Source organism: Myiozetetes cayanensis, unplaced genomic scaffold (assembly GCF_022539395.1).
Source record: "Myiozetetes cayanensis isolate MyiCay16 unplaced genomic scaffold, myiCay2020 scf7, whole genome shotgun sequence".
NCBI classification, from domain to species: domain Eukaryota; kingdom Metazoa; phylum Chordata; class Aves; order Passeriformes; family Tyrannidae; genus Myiozetetes; species Myiozetetes cayanensis.
In genome coordinates this window covers 28,542,585-28,561,126 of record NW_026087964.1, presented here as the reverse complement: position 1 = coordinate 28,561,126, position 18,542 = coordinate 28,542,585, and the positions used below count along the sequence as shown (strand labels likewise).

Sequence of the window (18,542 nt, the reverse complement as noted above, 5' to 3'; positions counted from 1 at the left end):
GGTAAAGGTGGAATCTCAGAAGTCAGATATGGAATAAAAAGCCAGGCAAGGAATAAAAAGAGCTTTAAATTTATCTGAAATTGTCAAACAATCTGTGGGTCAGCAAGACCACCAGGAAATATAAACAATGAAGGAGGAGGAGAGCCTGTCCCAGATTACAATTTTGCCACAGTCTTATTCATCAAGAACAATAGGGTGCATGACACTGCACAAAAATAAAATAAAAAAATAAGACTCTGGCAAAGCAGTGGTGCTGCAATAAGCTACTAAATAGAAACAAGTCACCAAGACAAGATGGAAATCACCCTCATGTTCTGCTTGAAACAGAGAAAGGTGATAATACAACTAACGTGAGACTTGGTGTTAATAATACAGAGCTCCACCTCCAGACCACCAGTCAGGGTGGAGATGGGGGCACACATGCACATGTACGTGTGTCCACAGCCTTTAAAAGATTTTTAGTAGGCGTAGTGTAAGGCTACTTTGCAGGTCACTATATACAGGATATATATAATCCACAAAATAGTATATTTTGTGGAACATTTAGGGAAATGTTCATAAACGTAGGTAGTTTTTCAGTGGTTGAAAGAGTCTGTTAGGATAAATACAGACTATCACTGCACAGAAAAATAATGCCTCCCACAGTCTACTAGATTTCTCAGAAAACTGAAGAAGTATGAAAAAACTGAATCATTTGGCAAAGTAATAAAATCCCTTGCAAGATGTTGCTATGGAGACTAAGGAGTTTGGTTTTGTCACAGAACAGAAATCAATTAAAGAAAGGAAACAAAGAGCTGGAATAGATAGTGACTTTCAGTGGGGCAAAAAAATAATGGTAGGTGACCCAAGGATGTATATTAGGGCAAGTTTTTAAATACAATTACTACCAAATTCAACTAGAAAATGAAAAGCAAGAATGAATATTATCTTTAAAACGTGATCTTTTTATATTGTCATGATTAGAGAGGAGCAATAAAGCAGCACAAGCACAGTTGTTGGTTTATTTAAAGTTTTGTTTAAATAAAATACATTTTAATGTCTCTTGGAAGAAGTAAGACAGAAGGGCCCAATACAGCCGCTTACAAAGCATTTGAGTAAAAACAACTGCTCTCTGAACACTGGTGGCTCAGGAAAATTAAAAATGACATCAAATAAAGATGACCAACAAATTATAAAACAAACAAAAACAGTAGGAAAACTCAACACAAATCAAACTATAAAAGTATTTTTTTATAATTAAAATGTTAAAAGGCCATATACAATTACAACACTTCATTAATGGATATTATGCTTTCCAAATGAACTCATAGCAATTTTTTTATTAAACTACCACCACCAAGAGATTAAGTTCAGATTCAGAAAACAAGAAAGTGAAAAGATGGAGTATCACATTTATGAATGTAAATTAACATTTCTATTTAAATTCATGTCTATTTCCACCCTCAGATTAGGAAATACAGAGACCTAGGTCAAAATTGGAGGTAAGAGGGTATGTAACTCCAGAGCAACTGTGTTAGATCAATCTTCAGAGCAGAAGACATGCCCACCTGTGCTGCCGGTACTACACAAAACGAATACAGTAAAACAGCATTTCTAGAATGGAGCACCACAAAAAACAGCATGTACAACAAGCAAAGTACTAAGTTAAACACCAGGAACGTAGTGACTGTGAAACCAGCATCAGTACCTGCGGGACTAACCACATATCCAATGAAACAGCTTAACTGAAAAGTGATCTGTTGATCATAACATCACGATCAAGGGTTGGACTTGATAATATCGGAGGTCTCTTCCAACCCAGTTAATTCTATGATTCTATGATTCTAGCATCAACTCTGTCTGGTATTAGCTAGTGAAGTAGTTAAAGTGACACATAAGGAGACATCCTCCAAAAAGGTACTGTTGGACTGAACAGATAAGGAGATAGCTCTTCAAAATGTACAGCACTATTAAACATGAATAACAAAAATATTTTTGCTAAGGAATAAACATGTCTCAGTCACTACAAATGGTTTGCTCAGGTATTCTATCACTTGTCAAATTACTTGCTCAGGCACGCAGTTTTTCTCCATGCTGGTAAACACAAGTACAAATATGTGATTTGCTACTTAAGTGCAATCATTTTAAGTATACCCAAAACCTTAGATTCAAGTGAAAGGTGTTTAATCTACTTTACAATTGATTTCTCACTCACTAATGTTGTTACTTTCTGCCCCTGCACAGATTCCAGTGGATAAGCATAACGTGAACTGATGGGTAACCTTTGGGTAACTCGTCTAACTGCACGCTGGGCTGCTTTAATAAGGGGAGCAGCAGATAGGGGAAAAGAAAGTACCCCCTTCCATTTGATACTCACTGGTGGGAATGTAGATCCACTACAGTTTTAGGCCCTGCAAGCCAAGAGAGATCTTGACAAAATGAAACTGATCCAGTGAAAGTCCATGAAAATCATGGGGATCAAAAAGCTCCCAGTTCACTGTGTAAAGGGAAGGGTGCAGGAGAGTCTTCTCAGAGATGCATAGTGAAAGGACAAGAGGTGACGCTCACAAGCACCAATTAGAGAAACTACAATTAGACATAAGAAAAAATTTTTCAAGCAGAGCTGTTAAACACCAACATAAAAGCAAGTCCAAAGAAGAGGTGGTGTGGCCTGCGTGAGACACTGGATTATTTTATTAATTATTGGCTCAGACCAACTCAGGGATGTGTGTGTGGAGAGGAAGGAAGGTGAGGCAATGTCCTATCCCATACCCCAGCCACTGGGAGTCTCCCTGGGCAAGGGACACTGTCAGTCAAAAGCAACCTGGAAGCACTGCCCCACACCACACCTTGGAGCCCCTGACCCAGTCCCAAATTGGCTGGCACACCAGAAGCCCCTCCTGGGGGTGGTGAGTGTGACCCTGGGGGGCCAAAGCAAATAAAAGCAACATCTGCTCTCCATGTTTGTTGACTCTGCCATCTTTCTGGACTCCTGTAGGCAGTTGTATGCTAGATCTAGGGGTGGTAGCTATAATTCACTCTTTTTCTCTCTCTTTTTTCACTTCTTCTTCTCCTACTCTCCTTTCTTAATATTTTGGGTAGATTGAGACTGGATGGGTTGGATTTTGCTAAGTTGTATGGGTTAGCATGTGCTAAGTCAATGCTTTGTGGAATGCTTCCATTTGGTTGAATGTTGCCCTTCAAACTTTTGCCAAGTTCCCTTATTTTCTGAAGTTTACCAGTAAAAGTACCTCCTGAGAAAACGTGCAGCTTTTCTCCTTTGCACTCTCTCTTATGGTTTTAAAAGAGCTGAAGGTTCTTCTAATAAAATTTTGTCAAGCCCTGTATATTTTTTAAGTATAACCCGTTTAGTGAGCTCATAGCTCGGAGCCTGGGCTCTTACACCCTGTCATCCCAGGCACTTAGAACCTGATGAGCCCCTGAACAACTCGATCACCTTTACAGATTGCTCTGCTTTGAGCAGGAGTTTTAACTACATGAACTCCAGTGGCTCCTTCCAGTCTAAACTATTGAATAAATGACTAAGGAAACCCTACTTTCAAGTCAGGAATTTTTACTGAGGCTAAGTGACAGGTGCTAGATATGCAGTTTCCTTTTAAATGTAAAAGGACAAAATTTTCATGTAAACTGTTAAGGTCTTCAAATTAAATGAAAAGCAATTGAAGTAATAATTGGAAGTGCGATTCTAAAGACTCAATAGAAAAATATAGTTTAGTGTGCCTGAGAACAAAACACATGAAGAATTTGTGATATTCTAAAGTAACATGTATAATAAAAGCAGTTACAGAACATTTCTCAATGAAATTATAAGATGAAATTCAAATGAAATATGCTAATATTATCTCTTAAGAAAAAGTGTTGCTCATTTAAGAGGTACAATATAGAAAAAAAAGACATTTACAGACCATAATGTGATCTTTGAAACAAAATGTTCTGGAACTAAAGAAACTTCACTCATTTTACAAAGATATACAAGGGTTGTGTTGCATAACTGCCCCTCTGCTAACAGTTCTCACTGAGAGCAATGCACACTGGTCATACAGAGAACAAAGCAGCCTAGGATTACTTTGAGGAAGGATTTCAAATCTATTTATAATTTGGCAGGTGAAACCTAAATCTGCAGAGAAATGCATTTACTAGTAAGTTGCAGAGGAGATATGTGCCATTGACGAAACATACTCAGTGAGCAATATTTAAACACAATGTTCCTTTGGATCGTTTTATATTTTTCATTTACTGATTCCATATGGAGTTTAAAATCTACTCCTCTCCCATAATTACATTATAGTTACATTGACATGTTTATGATAATTTTCATAAACAAAAAGTTGTATTATCCAGAGATAATATAACTACATTCCAGTTCTAAAATGTCTCTGTGGAGTAGAACGGTGATTGCAAGCAAAAATGTATATTTAATAAACGAGGAATAGTCTATACTTAATTCCCAAAGTATAATATCCATATAAATTTTGCATAAAGCAGGATTAAATATTCTGCAATAGCACAGCAATAGGTAAAATGTTCCAATTGGCTTTAAACCATCTGAAGTAGTACTTTCAGTGAAAAAAAGTTGATAGACATAGCAATGACTGCAAGTGGCTATAGTTAGAAACAGGATTTTGTTCTTTCTTTCTATTTCCCCCCCAAACAAATTCAGTAGCTCATATATTGCTACTTACAGCCTGTGAAAAACCTTTTCTATTTCAGTACGTATGTTGATTTGTGTTTTTTAATTATTTAATTTTTGTATTTTTAAATTATTTTTTTTATTTTTAATGATATTCCTTCCTAGTGCGACAGTAGTCATCTGTAATACCACTAGGTATTGTAGGCCTGAAATTTGTTTTGCATCATGCATTTGGCATTTTAGATGCATGCAAAATTCTAATAGCCTCCCCGCCTACTACCGATTTTTCAAAAAAGCTATTTAACTCAAGTCCTGAAAGAGTCAAATGCGCTACAGATGTTAATGGCCTGAGGCCAGCAAATGCCTTCCAGTTTAAAGTCAGATACAATACACGGTTTTTATACAATAAGATTTCTTGCACCCCTCTTCAATTTCTTGCAAATGTCATTTTCAAATTAAATGTAAAATGACTTAATCTGCTGTTAATCAAGGTCTGTTTAATTGTTTACTGTATACGCAGTGTTGACAGTAATTACTTTGTAAGCTAAAAGCTGTGTACAGCATATTATTGTTGCTCATGTATGCACTCAGAATTCAGAACTTTGTTTGCCTGACACTGTTAATGAGCTCTTAGAATCCAACAGCACATCAACACTCAAACTTTATTCACCATTATTTCAGCAATGAGCAATGGAATTTACACACTGGCAGTCATAAATCGCACCTTCAACTTTGATTTCATATCAACATTTCATATCTGAAATGCATCCTTTGAATGATAGTCCTGAGGGTTATTTTAACAGATTAGTCCATTTGGGTGGGCCAGGAGTTATGAGGGAGATAAGAGAATCAGTTAAAATCAGAAGTCTGTTCATGCACCAACAGTTGCAGAGTTTGAACTAGTCCACACTTGTCAATCTGTACACCACAGTAACGTGGAACTCCAGCAGCAACAGCATAACTTGTGCTTATCCCACAAGCAGGACAAATGCAAGACAGTGCAAAGGAAGCTTTTGTGCTTGTTTGTAACAGAAACCACAATCTCTGATCCTGCCAACTCTAACAGAGATGAAAGGAAAGACACGAAAGAAAATCATAGAAAAGAACATCACAGAGATGACAAATTTAAGACTACTACTCCAATTCTTCTGGAGAAGAGTGCTGTGGTAAATTTTTATAATGCTCACTCAGCTTTACAAAATGCTAAAATAACAATTTAAAGAAATAGGACAAAAGGTACACTGTGCATTTCCAAGAACTGAATGAATTGTATAACCCAGAGGAAGAGGAGGGATGAGGGTTAAAGTACTATGACCTTCCAATCCTTGGTTGTTCTAAAAGACAAAGCAGATTATGGTTCAACTGTGACAGCTCAGGATGTCTGCATAAATTTAGCTACATAAGCATGAGCACTGGACAGAATATCTGCAGTCATCAAGACCACATAGTAAGCCTTTACTAGTCCCCAGACTACCCCAACACATTGCATAGTGGAATTTTTGACTGTATTTTTGGTAGAGTGGGAAGAGCATGTGGAAAGCCTCTTGGTGTCTTTTTGACTTTTCTGGCAAAAGGAATTATCTTGTAGCTGGATTTGTGTTTCTTCTAATTTTTTTTTCAAAGTAATTCATGCCTTCCATCCAGCATTCTGTAATCAGAAGTGAATTTGCTCAATATTTTTACTACAAGTAGGCAATAAATTTACAGCAGGAGTTTCCAAAGCTCTTATGGTGTTCATCAGCACCAGAAGTAGTGGCACCATAGCTATGATAGCAGAAAGTTCCTACTGGGAAACACGTTGCTGTGTTTGAAGATTCATTGTCTAGAATATCATTCACAATTGTCACTGTTAAAGGAAAAGGCAGTTCTCATAGCAAACTGCTAAATTTCCAATTTTCTACTATCAAATTTAGTCTATTTCAACTATCAAGCCTCCAGACAGTCTCCTCAATAAAGATTGTGTTTAAACATGGCCAAGAAACATCTTTTCCTCTGGCTAAAAGCAGGAAGACAACATTTAAGACATTAGAAAAGATAACAGAAAAACATATGTGCTGCATAGAAGGTGAACAACAAGAAATTGCATTTGTAACACAGATTTATATTTACAAAAAAGACAGCAGCAAGCCACTTATTGCTCTTTGAGCTCCTGAGGGGTAGATCAATGATAGGGATATGCAACACAGACACATTACTGTCCCAGTCCAACAGTCTTTAACTGGCAAATAAATCCCTTCCCTTCTATTTGGAAGAAAAGTGGAGCTCCTCTATGTTCATGGCTCTATTCACAGTAACCTGAGCTAAACTTTACTTTTGAATATATTCAGGTTCTGGGCTGGAGAAAGAAACTAGATGGGAAAAACAGAAGGGATATACATTATAACCTATGTTACTATGAGTTATTTCCAGTAGTGACACAAAAGGTTTCTGTACCTTGAAGTGAACTTACTAGTCCAATTGCAAAGAATTGCCACCACTGTAGAGCCTTAGCAGAGAGGTAATTTAAAAAAAAAACGGTTTGTCTGAGATTGCCAAACAATCTCCAAAAAGCAGCAATCTCTACCTCCACCAAAGCTAAAATAAAGTACTTAGGAAGATACAAAGAGATGTTATCATCTAACCCTTGTTTCTCTATGTACACTGTGCAGAAGAAGCAGTTCAGTTTCATAAAACATTACTTGGATGCTGTACAACTGGTCATCCACATCTTACAGGGGCAGTGTAACCACAAAAACTTTACGATGGTCATCTCTAAATTTCAAGTACAGTAATCAAATTAGTGATTTTGGGGGAGCTCGATAAAGAACAGTAATTCATATAAGTGGTATTAATCCTTTTCTTGAGAGAAGATCATCCATGCAAGGGCTTAGTTTCTGTTTTCATTTATTTAGCTGTAGGAACATGATATAACTTAAAAGTTGTTGGTTCAAGCTACAGCAGCATAACATACAACCTTCTACCTAAACCACCAAACAACATGGCTCTATGAATATCAGAATCCACTTCTATTTTAGACAGAGTCCCTAATTTAGATAAACCATGTTCATTGTCCAGGATGAAAAACATGGTAAAACACAACACTCTCCCCACCCTCCAGCTACACATTCCTCCTTCTATAAATGCTTAATTAGAAAGTTCATTACCTGAGTGCTGATAGATCTTGTTCCATCTGTTGCCTCTACTGTCAAGTTGTAATTTGATTTCTGTTCTGCATCAAGAGGCCTTGCGACAATGATAGTTCCAGTGCCCTTGTCCACATCAAAGCGACTGTCATAGTTGCCACCTTGTTCAGGAAATTGGGAGAGGGATAAATTAATAAAATGCATTATTGTTTCATTATTTTCATGTATGATCATGTTTTGTCTTCAGATGCTTAATGAAGGTGAAACTATATATACACAGACTTATACATACATTTATTTTATTTGGGTTTTTTTCCTGGTAATACTGTTACTTGTACATATTTAAAACTGAGTAGTTTTGGACAAAGCTGATTTGTCTGGCTCATGGAAAGTCTGCAGGTAAATTCTTATTTGTGGGATTCTCTACTCTTTTTATTTAAAAAAAAAAAAAAAAAAAAGAATTTAATGATTCCAGATAGGAGAAAATTGAGAATTACAGTGTAAAATGTGATAGTTAATTTTGTGCAGATTGGGCTAATTAGTAAAAATGATACTTTGTATCACAATACATTAAAATCCTAAATCAGACATAAGTCAAATTTGTGTCTTTTGGAGCAGAGTACAAATTACCTCTGAAGAATTCTCATCTCACCGTTGACTATCTAAAGAATTCACTATCTCACGCCTACTGAGATAGGAAGGTTTCAGATGAGTGTTAAATGTTTAAATGCCCAATGTTTAAATATGGCCAAGTTCCTTTTCTGAAGCAAATTATCTTAATTTCCCTTGTGAAACCTTCAGATTACTCTTTGAGCTGTAGTTAAATGACTGTGTAGATCAATACCTACACTCAGTCGTTTAAACATTTAATTGATCATCATCATCATGCCACCCAGAGCAGACTGTCCTGAGAATACAATGTCCATTAGGTCTAAATATTGTTAGCAATGATAAATACTGCCATTTAACTAAAATTGCTTTAGCTCTCTCAATAAACTGCCTAAAATGGAAGAATCAATTTTTATTTTGGTCAAGCAAGTGTTGAATATGGCAAAACAATTTCTCCTAATTATGTGCATGTGTTTTTCTAATTATATTTTACAAAGATAGCGGATAGCATTCAGATATCATCTGAGTGCCTTTTTTTTCCCTTTAACAAGTTTTTACATGCTAAGCTTTGTAGATCACTGAATGCCTTTTATAAAAAGCCAAGGTTAGAAGTGAGAGGGTGAAGTTCCAAAGATTGCAAATTTGTACTTAATCCAAGAAAAAAACAGGAAATACTGAAATGAGCCCCCATTCACATGTAAAAAGGATTCACCTTTAGAAGGTTCCATTGTATGACAAACATACCAGTTTAGGAAAGATAGGTTGGATTCTGCTTCACTGGATTTGAGATATTTGATAATGACCAACATTATATAATTTTTCAAGTTTAACTGAAAGACAGCTCCTCTTACTGGCCCAGCAGCAGTTTCTGAATCACTCAAATGGATAGAAATGTTGGCTTTAGAAAGTGAGTCTAGCTTTTCCTTTTACAACAGGCAGGAAAAACCATTTTCTCAGTTGTCCCAATGAAGTAATCTACATTTTAAGGCATTTTCCTGACACAAAGACAAGGTCTCTAACCACGTTTTTTACCTTCCTTATCAAGAAAATCACAAAGGCCTTGCCTAACTTCTGTAGTAGTGGTGATACCTGGTAATCCGCTGAAGCAGAACTCAACCCAAACTCCTCACCTGGTACACTGAACGTGTAACAGCAACAGTTTTGGCCAAAGCCAAAACCGGATGCTCAGAATTGACGCTGTATAAATGTAATGATGACAAAACAAAACAAAAACGAACCTGTCACAAATGCAACCGTGAGCACTTTGATTTCCGAAGGGTTAATAAAATAAATAGTTTATAAATGTACGCTTTCATTTCAGATCTCATAATCTGGTAATAAATTATGTGATCTCAGCAGATACCTTCTGCTGTACAGTTCAGGTCACAAGCCATCTGAAAGATGTAAAATACTTCACTAGCAAGCTTGTCTCCTGGCTCAGCCAAAAAGAAAGAAAGCATGGAAAGCAAGCACAGAACACAAAGGAAAGCTGTCAATCAAATTCATTCATGCTATTAGAAACAGTAAAAGAGGGCAGTAAAGTGACCACCTGTTAAAGCAGCTGATAACTTCACAACATAATCACATATCAACCTTTCCAGTACACTTTTACTGAGAACACAGTCAAAATAAAAGGCTTTATTTTGCAACACTCAGACAAGTTCTGCTCTTTCCCCTTGGAGTTTTCTGTATGTGTCTTTCTGAATAGAGCAGGAAAAGATCATCTATTTTCTGCATTAGGCATACAATAAAAAAATATGTAAATGTCCAAACTGTGCTGCATGCTTAGAAGGAGCAAATCAAAATCGTGCTATCATCAGGATTCTGTTCAGACGTACACAGTGTTCAGAGGCCATAGCAGTTGACGCAGACAAAGAACAACAATAGAAAAGTACATCCCCAATCTAATTAAAAAATTTTGCTAATAAAAGACACCAGAAAACATCACTGCTGTACTATACTGAAACTCCCAAAACCTCTGAGGCCTCTCCTATCTACTCTCACACCCATGAACTGTTCACCTTTTCCTGGGAATGTCACTTTCTTAACCTTTCCTTTAATGGATGCTCTTTGGTCTGTAGATGTTTCTGTTTGCTGTTGACTGGATAACCCTAATTTGGATACACAAAACCTTCTCATCTTTCCTGCTCACTTATTTTTATGTTTTCTGCTTTTCTACTCCCGTGTCTATGTGCTTGTATGAGTTTGGGAGAACACTGAAAGAGCCACCTCAGTCCCAAAATACCTCTAATGCAGAGACCTTTTCCCCTGTGAGAATGCAAGAAAGCATCCTGAACTCTTTACTACCTCTACACAGTTGTACAGATCCATAACCCCTTGGTTTGCCTAAATGCAAACACTTTTTATTCAACTATGAGCTATTTGGACAGGAACTTTGCCCCCCTCCTCCCAAAAATACATTTAAAAGAACCATTTAAAAAAATTCTATGTAAATATTTAATGAATTAGTAATGATTATCAATACGATCACAGGTTGTTCACACATGAAGCATGATTTTAGGGACGAATTGTGTATGCTGTCATGTGCTTGAAAATTTTCTGAGAATGCCCTCAAGTATTTGGCATTTATATATTCCTGCTACATGTGTCTGTTTCAGAAACTTTACTTTTAACCGATGCTGTTCTCAGCATTCCTTAGGAAATACACACCAGCAAAACAGATATTCAAAATACTTTAACTTTTAAGAAATAATTAAAAATATGCTCTCCCAAACGACTTAACACCATAATCATGGCTCAAATTTTCAGTAGTAACCAAGGTGAAAAAGATCCTTCTCTCTCTTGTGAATGTGGTGGAAAAAATGAGTCTGATAGGGTAATCTTAAGACTAGAGACAGTTCACTACAGTTCAGCATCTCTTCTGAAATAAGGCCGTGCCATTCTCCTGGATTCTAAAGTACTTAACACACAACAGAACTTGGTTTTACTACCAGCTATACAGGCAACACTGTTTATTACTGGTGCTCATAGGTCTAGTGACTAAATCTAAACTTTAAAAGTACTATTCATTTTGTCACCATGATATCAACATATTATGTCATATTACTGGTTAGAATTCCCCTTTCAGTGGTAGAAGCTAAGTTATGATACAGTAGAAAGAATATGTCAGGAAGAAGTTTGCTGAAGTTAGGAATATTGCATGCTTTCCTTTTAATACTGAATCAAGGGACAGCAAAGTGAGAAGTAGCCCAGAGAAGAAAAAAAATCAACGTGAACAGTACAATCTCTCTTTGAGTGTACTATCCAGATTTGCAGAAAACTAGCATTTTATTTATTTTCCTATCCTACAGTCTATGAGATTAGCTATTATTAGATCAGTTTTCTGTGACACTCTATTCATAAGTCATTTTCAAAAATGCAACACAGTAGATATTTTGCAACTTCATTTTAATCTTAGATATAGAGTGGTATCGATAAAAATTAAATCATTTTGACTTACAACAAAATAAGGGGGAAAATCCACATCTGCAGTTAAAAAATTCCAAATCCTTACACTACTTAGAAGAGCGATTAAAACCAAGCTGCAATAAGCCCTCCAGTATCTCAGACTCCATGCATTTGTTTCTAATAATAAAGGCCCTTAAGGCATCCTTACCCGTTATGTCAAACCAAAGTGGTGTTCCAAGAGGTTCAACAGCTATTACACCAATCATGTGAGCAACTGGGTCACTTTCCATCACCGTAAAAGAAAAAAATGACTCCTCAAAATAAATAGGCTCTGTGGGCGGGATGGGCTTTGGAATCCATTCTATGTGAAGCCGTGTAGTTGAAGATTTTTGTGGACGACCATTATCTACAGCTTTAATCTGTGAAACAGACACACAGGATCACATAAATCATTATGTCACATAAACAGAAAGTAGTAATAAGCTCCAAGCATATTTGCTTGTGTGAGATATATCCAAAAAGGTTAAGTGTCTCTCAAAGTGCCACTTGCCCTTCATTATCTGGGCAGCAAATGGAGAAAAAGTGTGCAGCACCTGATAGCAGCACAAACTGTTACCATAAATTCACTTTTATTTTGCCTTCTTCCTGGAGGTGAGTCAAACTGATTGTTTATGTTCCCTCATCACATACATTACCTGTCAAGTTCTGGAAAAGAACAGAAGTTTCTTGATTAACAATACAAACATCTGAAATCATCCTTTAACAAAAACCAAACCAAACTGAAAACCAAACAAATCCACAAAACAATGCTTCTGGATTTGTTGAAGCTTTCTTCCTTCAGATACTGCACTCATCTGCCAGCTGTTGAATAAGAAATGAACAGATAAAAGAACACTTTACATATTCATGATATACGAGACTGTGACTCACTGAAAGGATATCGTAGTCCCTTGCTGCAGAAACTTTCTTTGATGAAACCACTCCAGTTTTCGGTTCAATAAAGAACTTGCCATGTTCATCACCCTCTTCAATGCTGTAGGAGATCTCTGCATTGGGGCCTTCATCTTTATCTGCAGCAATAACTCGATAGATTGGCTCTCTCCTAGCAGTTCTCTCTCGCTCCGGCTTACCACGCTCTGGAAGCCTAATTTTGTAGAACTTTTGCAAGAATTGAGGCTTATTGTCATTCTCATCTAAGACTTTCACAATCACCCGTGCAATTGTTGATTTTGCAGGAGTACCATTGTCTGTCACTGTAACCTGTTTTTATTAAAAAGGATACAGTTAGTGCTCAATTCAAACATAGTCCTTCCAACAATGCTCTTCCTAAGTCAGATTTTCCTACAACTGCCTATGACAACTTTAAAGTTCTCCCCTAACGTCAGTTAAAGACAACTGCATAAAACTATTAGTTAAATATTTACAAAAGGCACTACAAAAGCTCATTCAGCTACTATCTTAATATTTTGACATACAAAATGCAAATATTCATGCTCATCTCTAACAGATGGCATGATTTCCACGTGAATGACTATGTGTTCCCTTTAGTGCTTGTAATGGAACACCAGCACATACCTTTCAGTTCACAAAAAAAACCCAACCAAACTCAACCAAAAAAACAAAGCACATCCCAAATGAGGAAATCAAAAAGGGTATGTAATAACATGTCCATTAACATAAAGTTAGCATTGCTCTGAGCCAAGCAGAAGACAAAGGCAAATTGAGAAAAATCTCTTTGAATTAAAGTCAACACCAGTATTGAAGGCATTGCTGACATTAACAAAGAGAACACTAAGACATGAGAAAACAACCTGAAGGTAGTCTAAAACAACTGCATAAGAAAGTGCCAATTGGCACTCAGAAAACAGTTACAAATTGGGAATAAAAAAATGGGGCAATATTAGTTACTATTATGTAAGCAGAACTGCAATCAAGGATTAAATTTAATAGCAAACAAGGAATAAACCCACCAACCCATCTGGTCAACATTTCAATGCTCAATTAATTAGCCAGATGCTCAGCACTTGGCTCATAATACTGCCCACCATTCTGTGCATTTCTAGGTTTCTCATTAACCTATTTTCAAAGTTCTAAACATAAAACTAACACATGGCAAAACTGCTACTTTGGGCCATGCTATCCATCAGTATTGCTCTGGAGTCAAGAATTCTTCGATCAGATACTTCACATACTTTTAGTTAAAACTTAACAACCTGCTGGGATTCAATATGCAGAAAGAATGAAGGATTATAAATTATACCACCAGGCAATAACCCACGTTCCAAACTAAGAGCAACCAGCTTAAACTGCTATTTTATAGGGAATGATGAAACCAGGAGGATTTATGTACCATTACATGACATCAAGATTGCAATCTTGAACTTTCTCAGTTCTGTACATGTTCCCTTAAGGTTATAAACTTAAGGTTAAATTAGCATGACTGCTAGCAGACAACTGCCCATAACATTACACTGTGAATGTGACTTCTGGCACAGAAGAAGCAGCACAAGCATACACTGCCTAGCTGCAGCGTGAGAATTCACACAATTCAGACACCATTCTCAACAGGCAACTTGAACATGGTCAACCTGTTCCAGGGATAAGATGTAAACAATCAAAGTCATACTGTGCCAGGTGGTTTCAGGGTCAGAAAATAATCCACAGCTCATTTTATTTACTGTATAAATCTAATACAAAAGCCAGTATAATATGTGTAGAGGTAAAAATCATGGTATACCTATTTTACAACCAATATACAAGGCAATGGTCAAGAAATATGATAAAACTGACATTAAGTGCTTTGGGAAACTGATGCTACCAGATTTAATGAGTCAATTTGAAAAGAGAATAATATAATGACTTTACAATTTACAGAAATAATATGTCTAGTACCAAATCAGATTTACCACTTAATTAACTTTGTTACTATTACAACTACAAACTCACTTCAGAGGATGTTCTGCCTTATTGCTACTTAGGTGCAAAGAGTTCTTTTCAAAGCTGATACAGAAATATAATGATAAAAAATTGGTCCAACAGCTACACGAATCCAGTTTGCAATGCACCAAAGGGATAGAAATGGTCCAGGAAGACTGCATATACACTGAAATTGGGCAAAAGGATAGTTTGTGCTATCAGGGAATACATTAATCTCCAAGTCTATGCAGTCATTGCATTCCCACTAGAATAGCTTTCTAAGGATTTCACAAGTTTTGAGTAAGTCTAGACTTGCTTCTCTGGCTTTAATGTTAGTTTTGCCAACTCCTATTGCAGCCAACTCCTTTTATCTATCATCCAGGAGGAAAGGCATGATAAATCTTAGTACATAAGGATCACTGTGAATATTAAGTCTTCATTACAAGTACAGTACCATGCTGTTATACTGCTTGACAACATTGTGAAACTAGACAACTTAAAGCTGTCTTCTTTTGATGTTGTTTGACACAGAATGAGAAAGCTATTACATAAAATCCAGGCAATCAATTAAATGTAGCTAAATAAAAGCATTATGTCACAAATTTCATGCTCTTTGACTATGACTTTATAATGCATGTTTGGCAACTCATGCGATTGGTAAATATGTTACACAGAAAATAGGGCTACTCATAATCAGCTTGTATTTTCAGTGTTAGAAAAAAACATTCTGCACTTCTTTTCCAGAAGTCTATATTCAGTGAAAGTTAGGACAAAATAGCTCTTCCAGTAATTACAGAGGAAGACTTAAAAAGGAATCACACTCATTTTAACAATTGTGCCTTTGTACTGTTTGAAAGAAAATCTTGGTTTACAGATATAAAACCAAAAAATCGCATTCAATTTTTACCTTTACTCTTTTCTTATGAGAAAGCCCCAAGACACTGTTTTTATAAGTAGTTTTATGACAGTTCTCTGCACTGTAAAATAATGAACATAGGAGGAAGTTACTTCTGAAATCCAGGTCTTTAAATTCTTCATATAGTAATCAACCCTGGTAAACTTAACTCTCTGTAAAAGACCAATGAACTTACAGTCACTGTTTTTCAGAGAATCAAAGAAATTATTTACCTCCAGTATGTGTTCTCCCTGCTGCTCTCGATCTAGTTTTCTGGATGTGGTTGTAATTAGCCCTGTAAATGTAAGAGAATAATTAATCAAATCCTTCAAGAAAATAATCTGAATGAAGGTTAGGTTAAATCAGCAGTTACTGATATCCTCAATCTCAATTTTTTCTTAGGTGGTCTCTTCTATTTTTTCAAAATTTACGCTTTCTTAAGGGAAGGGATGAGGGGTTTCCAATCCTTAAAAGCCATGAAAATATTCTTTGCAATGTGAAAACTAAGCTGTTGTAACCCTGAAGACGAACACATCTCAGTGTTCCGTCACATCTGTGCATGTTATGTTTCTGACAGAAGTAATGTATGTAATTCTCTTACATGAAGTCTTGTTTTCAGAGGGTGTTCATATGCCTTTTTCAAAGGGTGCTTACAGACATTTGCTGAATAATTACCAATCTCTTCAGGGGAAACACCGATTTGTATTTTTAATGACAAAAAAAGAGGATGACCTGAAGAGATGCAGTAATGGTGGAAATGAGAGCAATCTGTCTGTGTTGGCTTTTTGGCAATGACAAGGAGTCAAACAGTTGCTGTTGAAAATAGCAAAGAATGACCACAAGTTTTTCAATCATGATGCTACATTTTGTCACAAGACTGTGATATGCCCTTAATTCAAGATTAGAGAGGTGTGATGGATTTTGCTTTAAATGAAGAAAGTCAACAGTAAGAGGTGACAAAAAGACAGTGAAAACTAAATACAAAAGAATCTTATTTGAATTAATTCTCCCTAACAGTGAGTTCAAAATTTTAACTATTGAGTTTAATGAAAAGTCAACTTGATCAACTCTCAATTATAGTGGAATGGCTTGCTGTGGTGTGAGTTAACCATGCCATGGATGCAGACACAAGAGATAACTCAGTTTCTTTGCTGCATGAAAGACATTAATCTGTTTGCAGATATAATTTGGCCCCACAAACTTCACTGCTTTGTTCACATGGCACTGAACTAGTAAATCCAGCTAGATCCAACTTGGTTTTTCATGGACCAAACACCAAGATTTGTATTTGCCTGGCTTAAGCCACTAGCATCCCATACCCTCTGAAGCAGGAATCCAGTATATGTTAACTACAGAGAACACTGTATTGTCATGAGACATTTTACAGAACTATCCCAGCTAAATTTACAGTGACAGGAAAGCACTGCCATCTTGATATTTGTCAAACTGAAAAACAGGGAAGCAATTACCCAATTAAGGATGAAACAGAGATCAAGACACAGGCATTATACTTCATGTTCCTTTTTCCAACTATAGTGTAATCTTTTTATTAATAAGACCTCATATAAGCAAAATTAAAATCCACTTATAATGTTTTCAAGGTTGGTCTGCTACAATAAAAAAGCCTTCAATTTTGTCTCATAGCCAATAAAAAGTAGAGCACAAAAGAAAAGCAATAAAGATTTCAATTTCACTTAAAAGAGAAAGGCCAACAGAAACAGAATTGTGTACCCCAGGTGCATAGCTACTCTATGCTTCTGTCAAAATACAGCTGTAGTCTACGTATACCAACAATAATATGAACAAAACCTATATAAGGCAATATTAAAACTGTCAAATGTTCAAACAACTATTCTCCAAAAACACAGTTAGTGCAAATAATGGCTGTTTCAATTATGGTCAAATCTTCCCTTGTTTTTCCAGCAATTTGGTTTGCCATCATATCAAATCCATAATATATTTAGTATTCTACACCATGATGTACCATCCTATGCTGCTGTATAATTTTATGCTCTTACAGGCCATAGAAGGTATGTATACTATTGTTAGGATGCATTATTTGGTAAGTTACAAAGAATGGGGGGATGAAAATTAAAACAAACAAAAGACTCCAAACAAAATAATAGCAAGGAAAAAAGTCGCATTATTACTGTGAATCTAGGAAGGGGGGAAAGAAAGAGGAAAAAAAGGATACAATAATTCTCTATTAACCTTCTTGAGACTATATTTTCACATGGAGAAAAAAAAAAAACCCAAACAAAAAACACTCAAAAGCTTTTGCTGCAAGCACACAAGACAAAATTCTATCACGTAACACTACATAAGTTTGTTAAAGAAAGTCTAATTCCAGGTAAAATTCCTGTTAATGAAGTTGGTCAATACAACTCAAATAGGTAAGCAGAAAAATATCCAGTAAGAATAAAATATATATGCTTTGATCAGTTAAAACCTCCAGTCTTTTCAATCAAGCATGCCACACTTCTGTTAAAACACTTCAGACAAGAACAGAAGGGCTTAGTCTTCACCATATATATCCTGTATGTTCAGCAGAAACTAATGCCAACAAAGGAAATGTAACACTTCTGGATTTAGAATCACATACACATGCATGACATTCTTTTTATTTAACTCTTTACTGCTAGACACTTTCCTAAGTGCAAATTTAGCTTCAGTGAAGTGTTTCACTTCAGCTTAAGATCGTAAAAGGTTTGGTTATGGTAATCACTACAGCTTTCCCCTTTTCTCAGTTTTTATATTATTATAAAATGTTTAATGCTGCATCAACAGATTTCATCCATTGTTGAACAACTTTTCTGAACTATGGCCACGATAATAAGTTTGAGTATTCCTATGTAGTGTGGTTTTTAGGACTCCCTGTTGAGAGGGTTGGGGAGAATCTTTGGACCTAATATAAGTCAGCTCTGCAAAAAAGAGCCACCACTCTGCTCTTTCTACTGAAAAC

At 36.2% G+C, this 18,542-nt stretch overlaps 1 protein-coding gene across 8 annotated transcripts in view; it reads right to left on the bottom strand.

Moving 5' to 3' along the window:
* FAT1 (FAT atypical cadherin 1) overlaps positions 1-18,542 on the bottom strand; it is a 107,340-nt gene that overhangs the window by 36,176 nt on the left and 52,622 nt on the right. For 5 of the 8 annotated variants that reach the window (XR_007631774.1, XM_050337885.1, XM_050337887.1 and 2 more), the window contains exons 4-8: positions 15,814-15,875; positions 12,700-13,029; positions 11,978-12,188; positions 9,725-9,793; positions 7,774-7,913 (exon numbers count right to left, since the gene is read on the bottom strand). Coding sequence is in view for 7 of the 8 variants with exons in the window: in XM_050337885.1 (XP_050193842.1) it covers positions 7,774-7,913; positions 9,725-9,793; positions 11,978-12,188; positions 12,700-13,029; positions 15,814-15,875 (812 nt within the window). In the remaining variant the exon portion in view is untranslated. The remainder of the gene's footprint in view (positions 1-7,773; positions 7,914-9,724; positions 9,794-11,977; positions 12,189-12,699; positions 13,030-15,813; positions 15,876-18,542) is intronic. The other 3 variants (XM_050337888.1, XM_050337890.1, XM_050337891.1) reach the window with 1 other exon arrangement.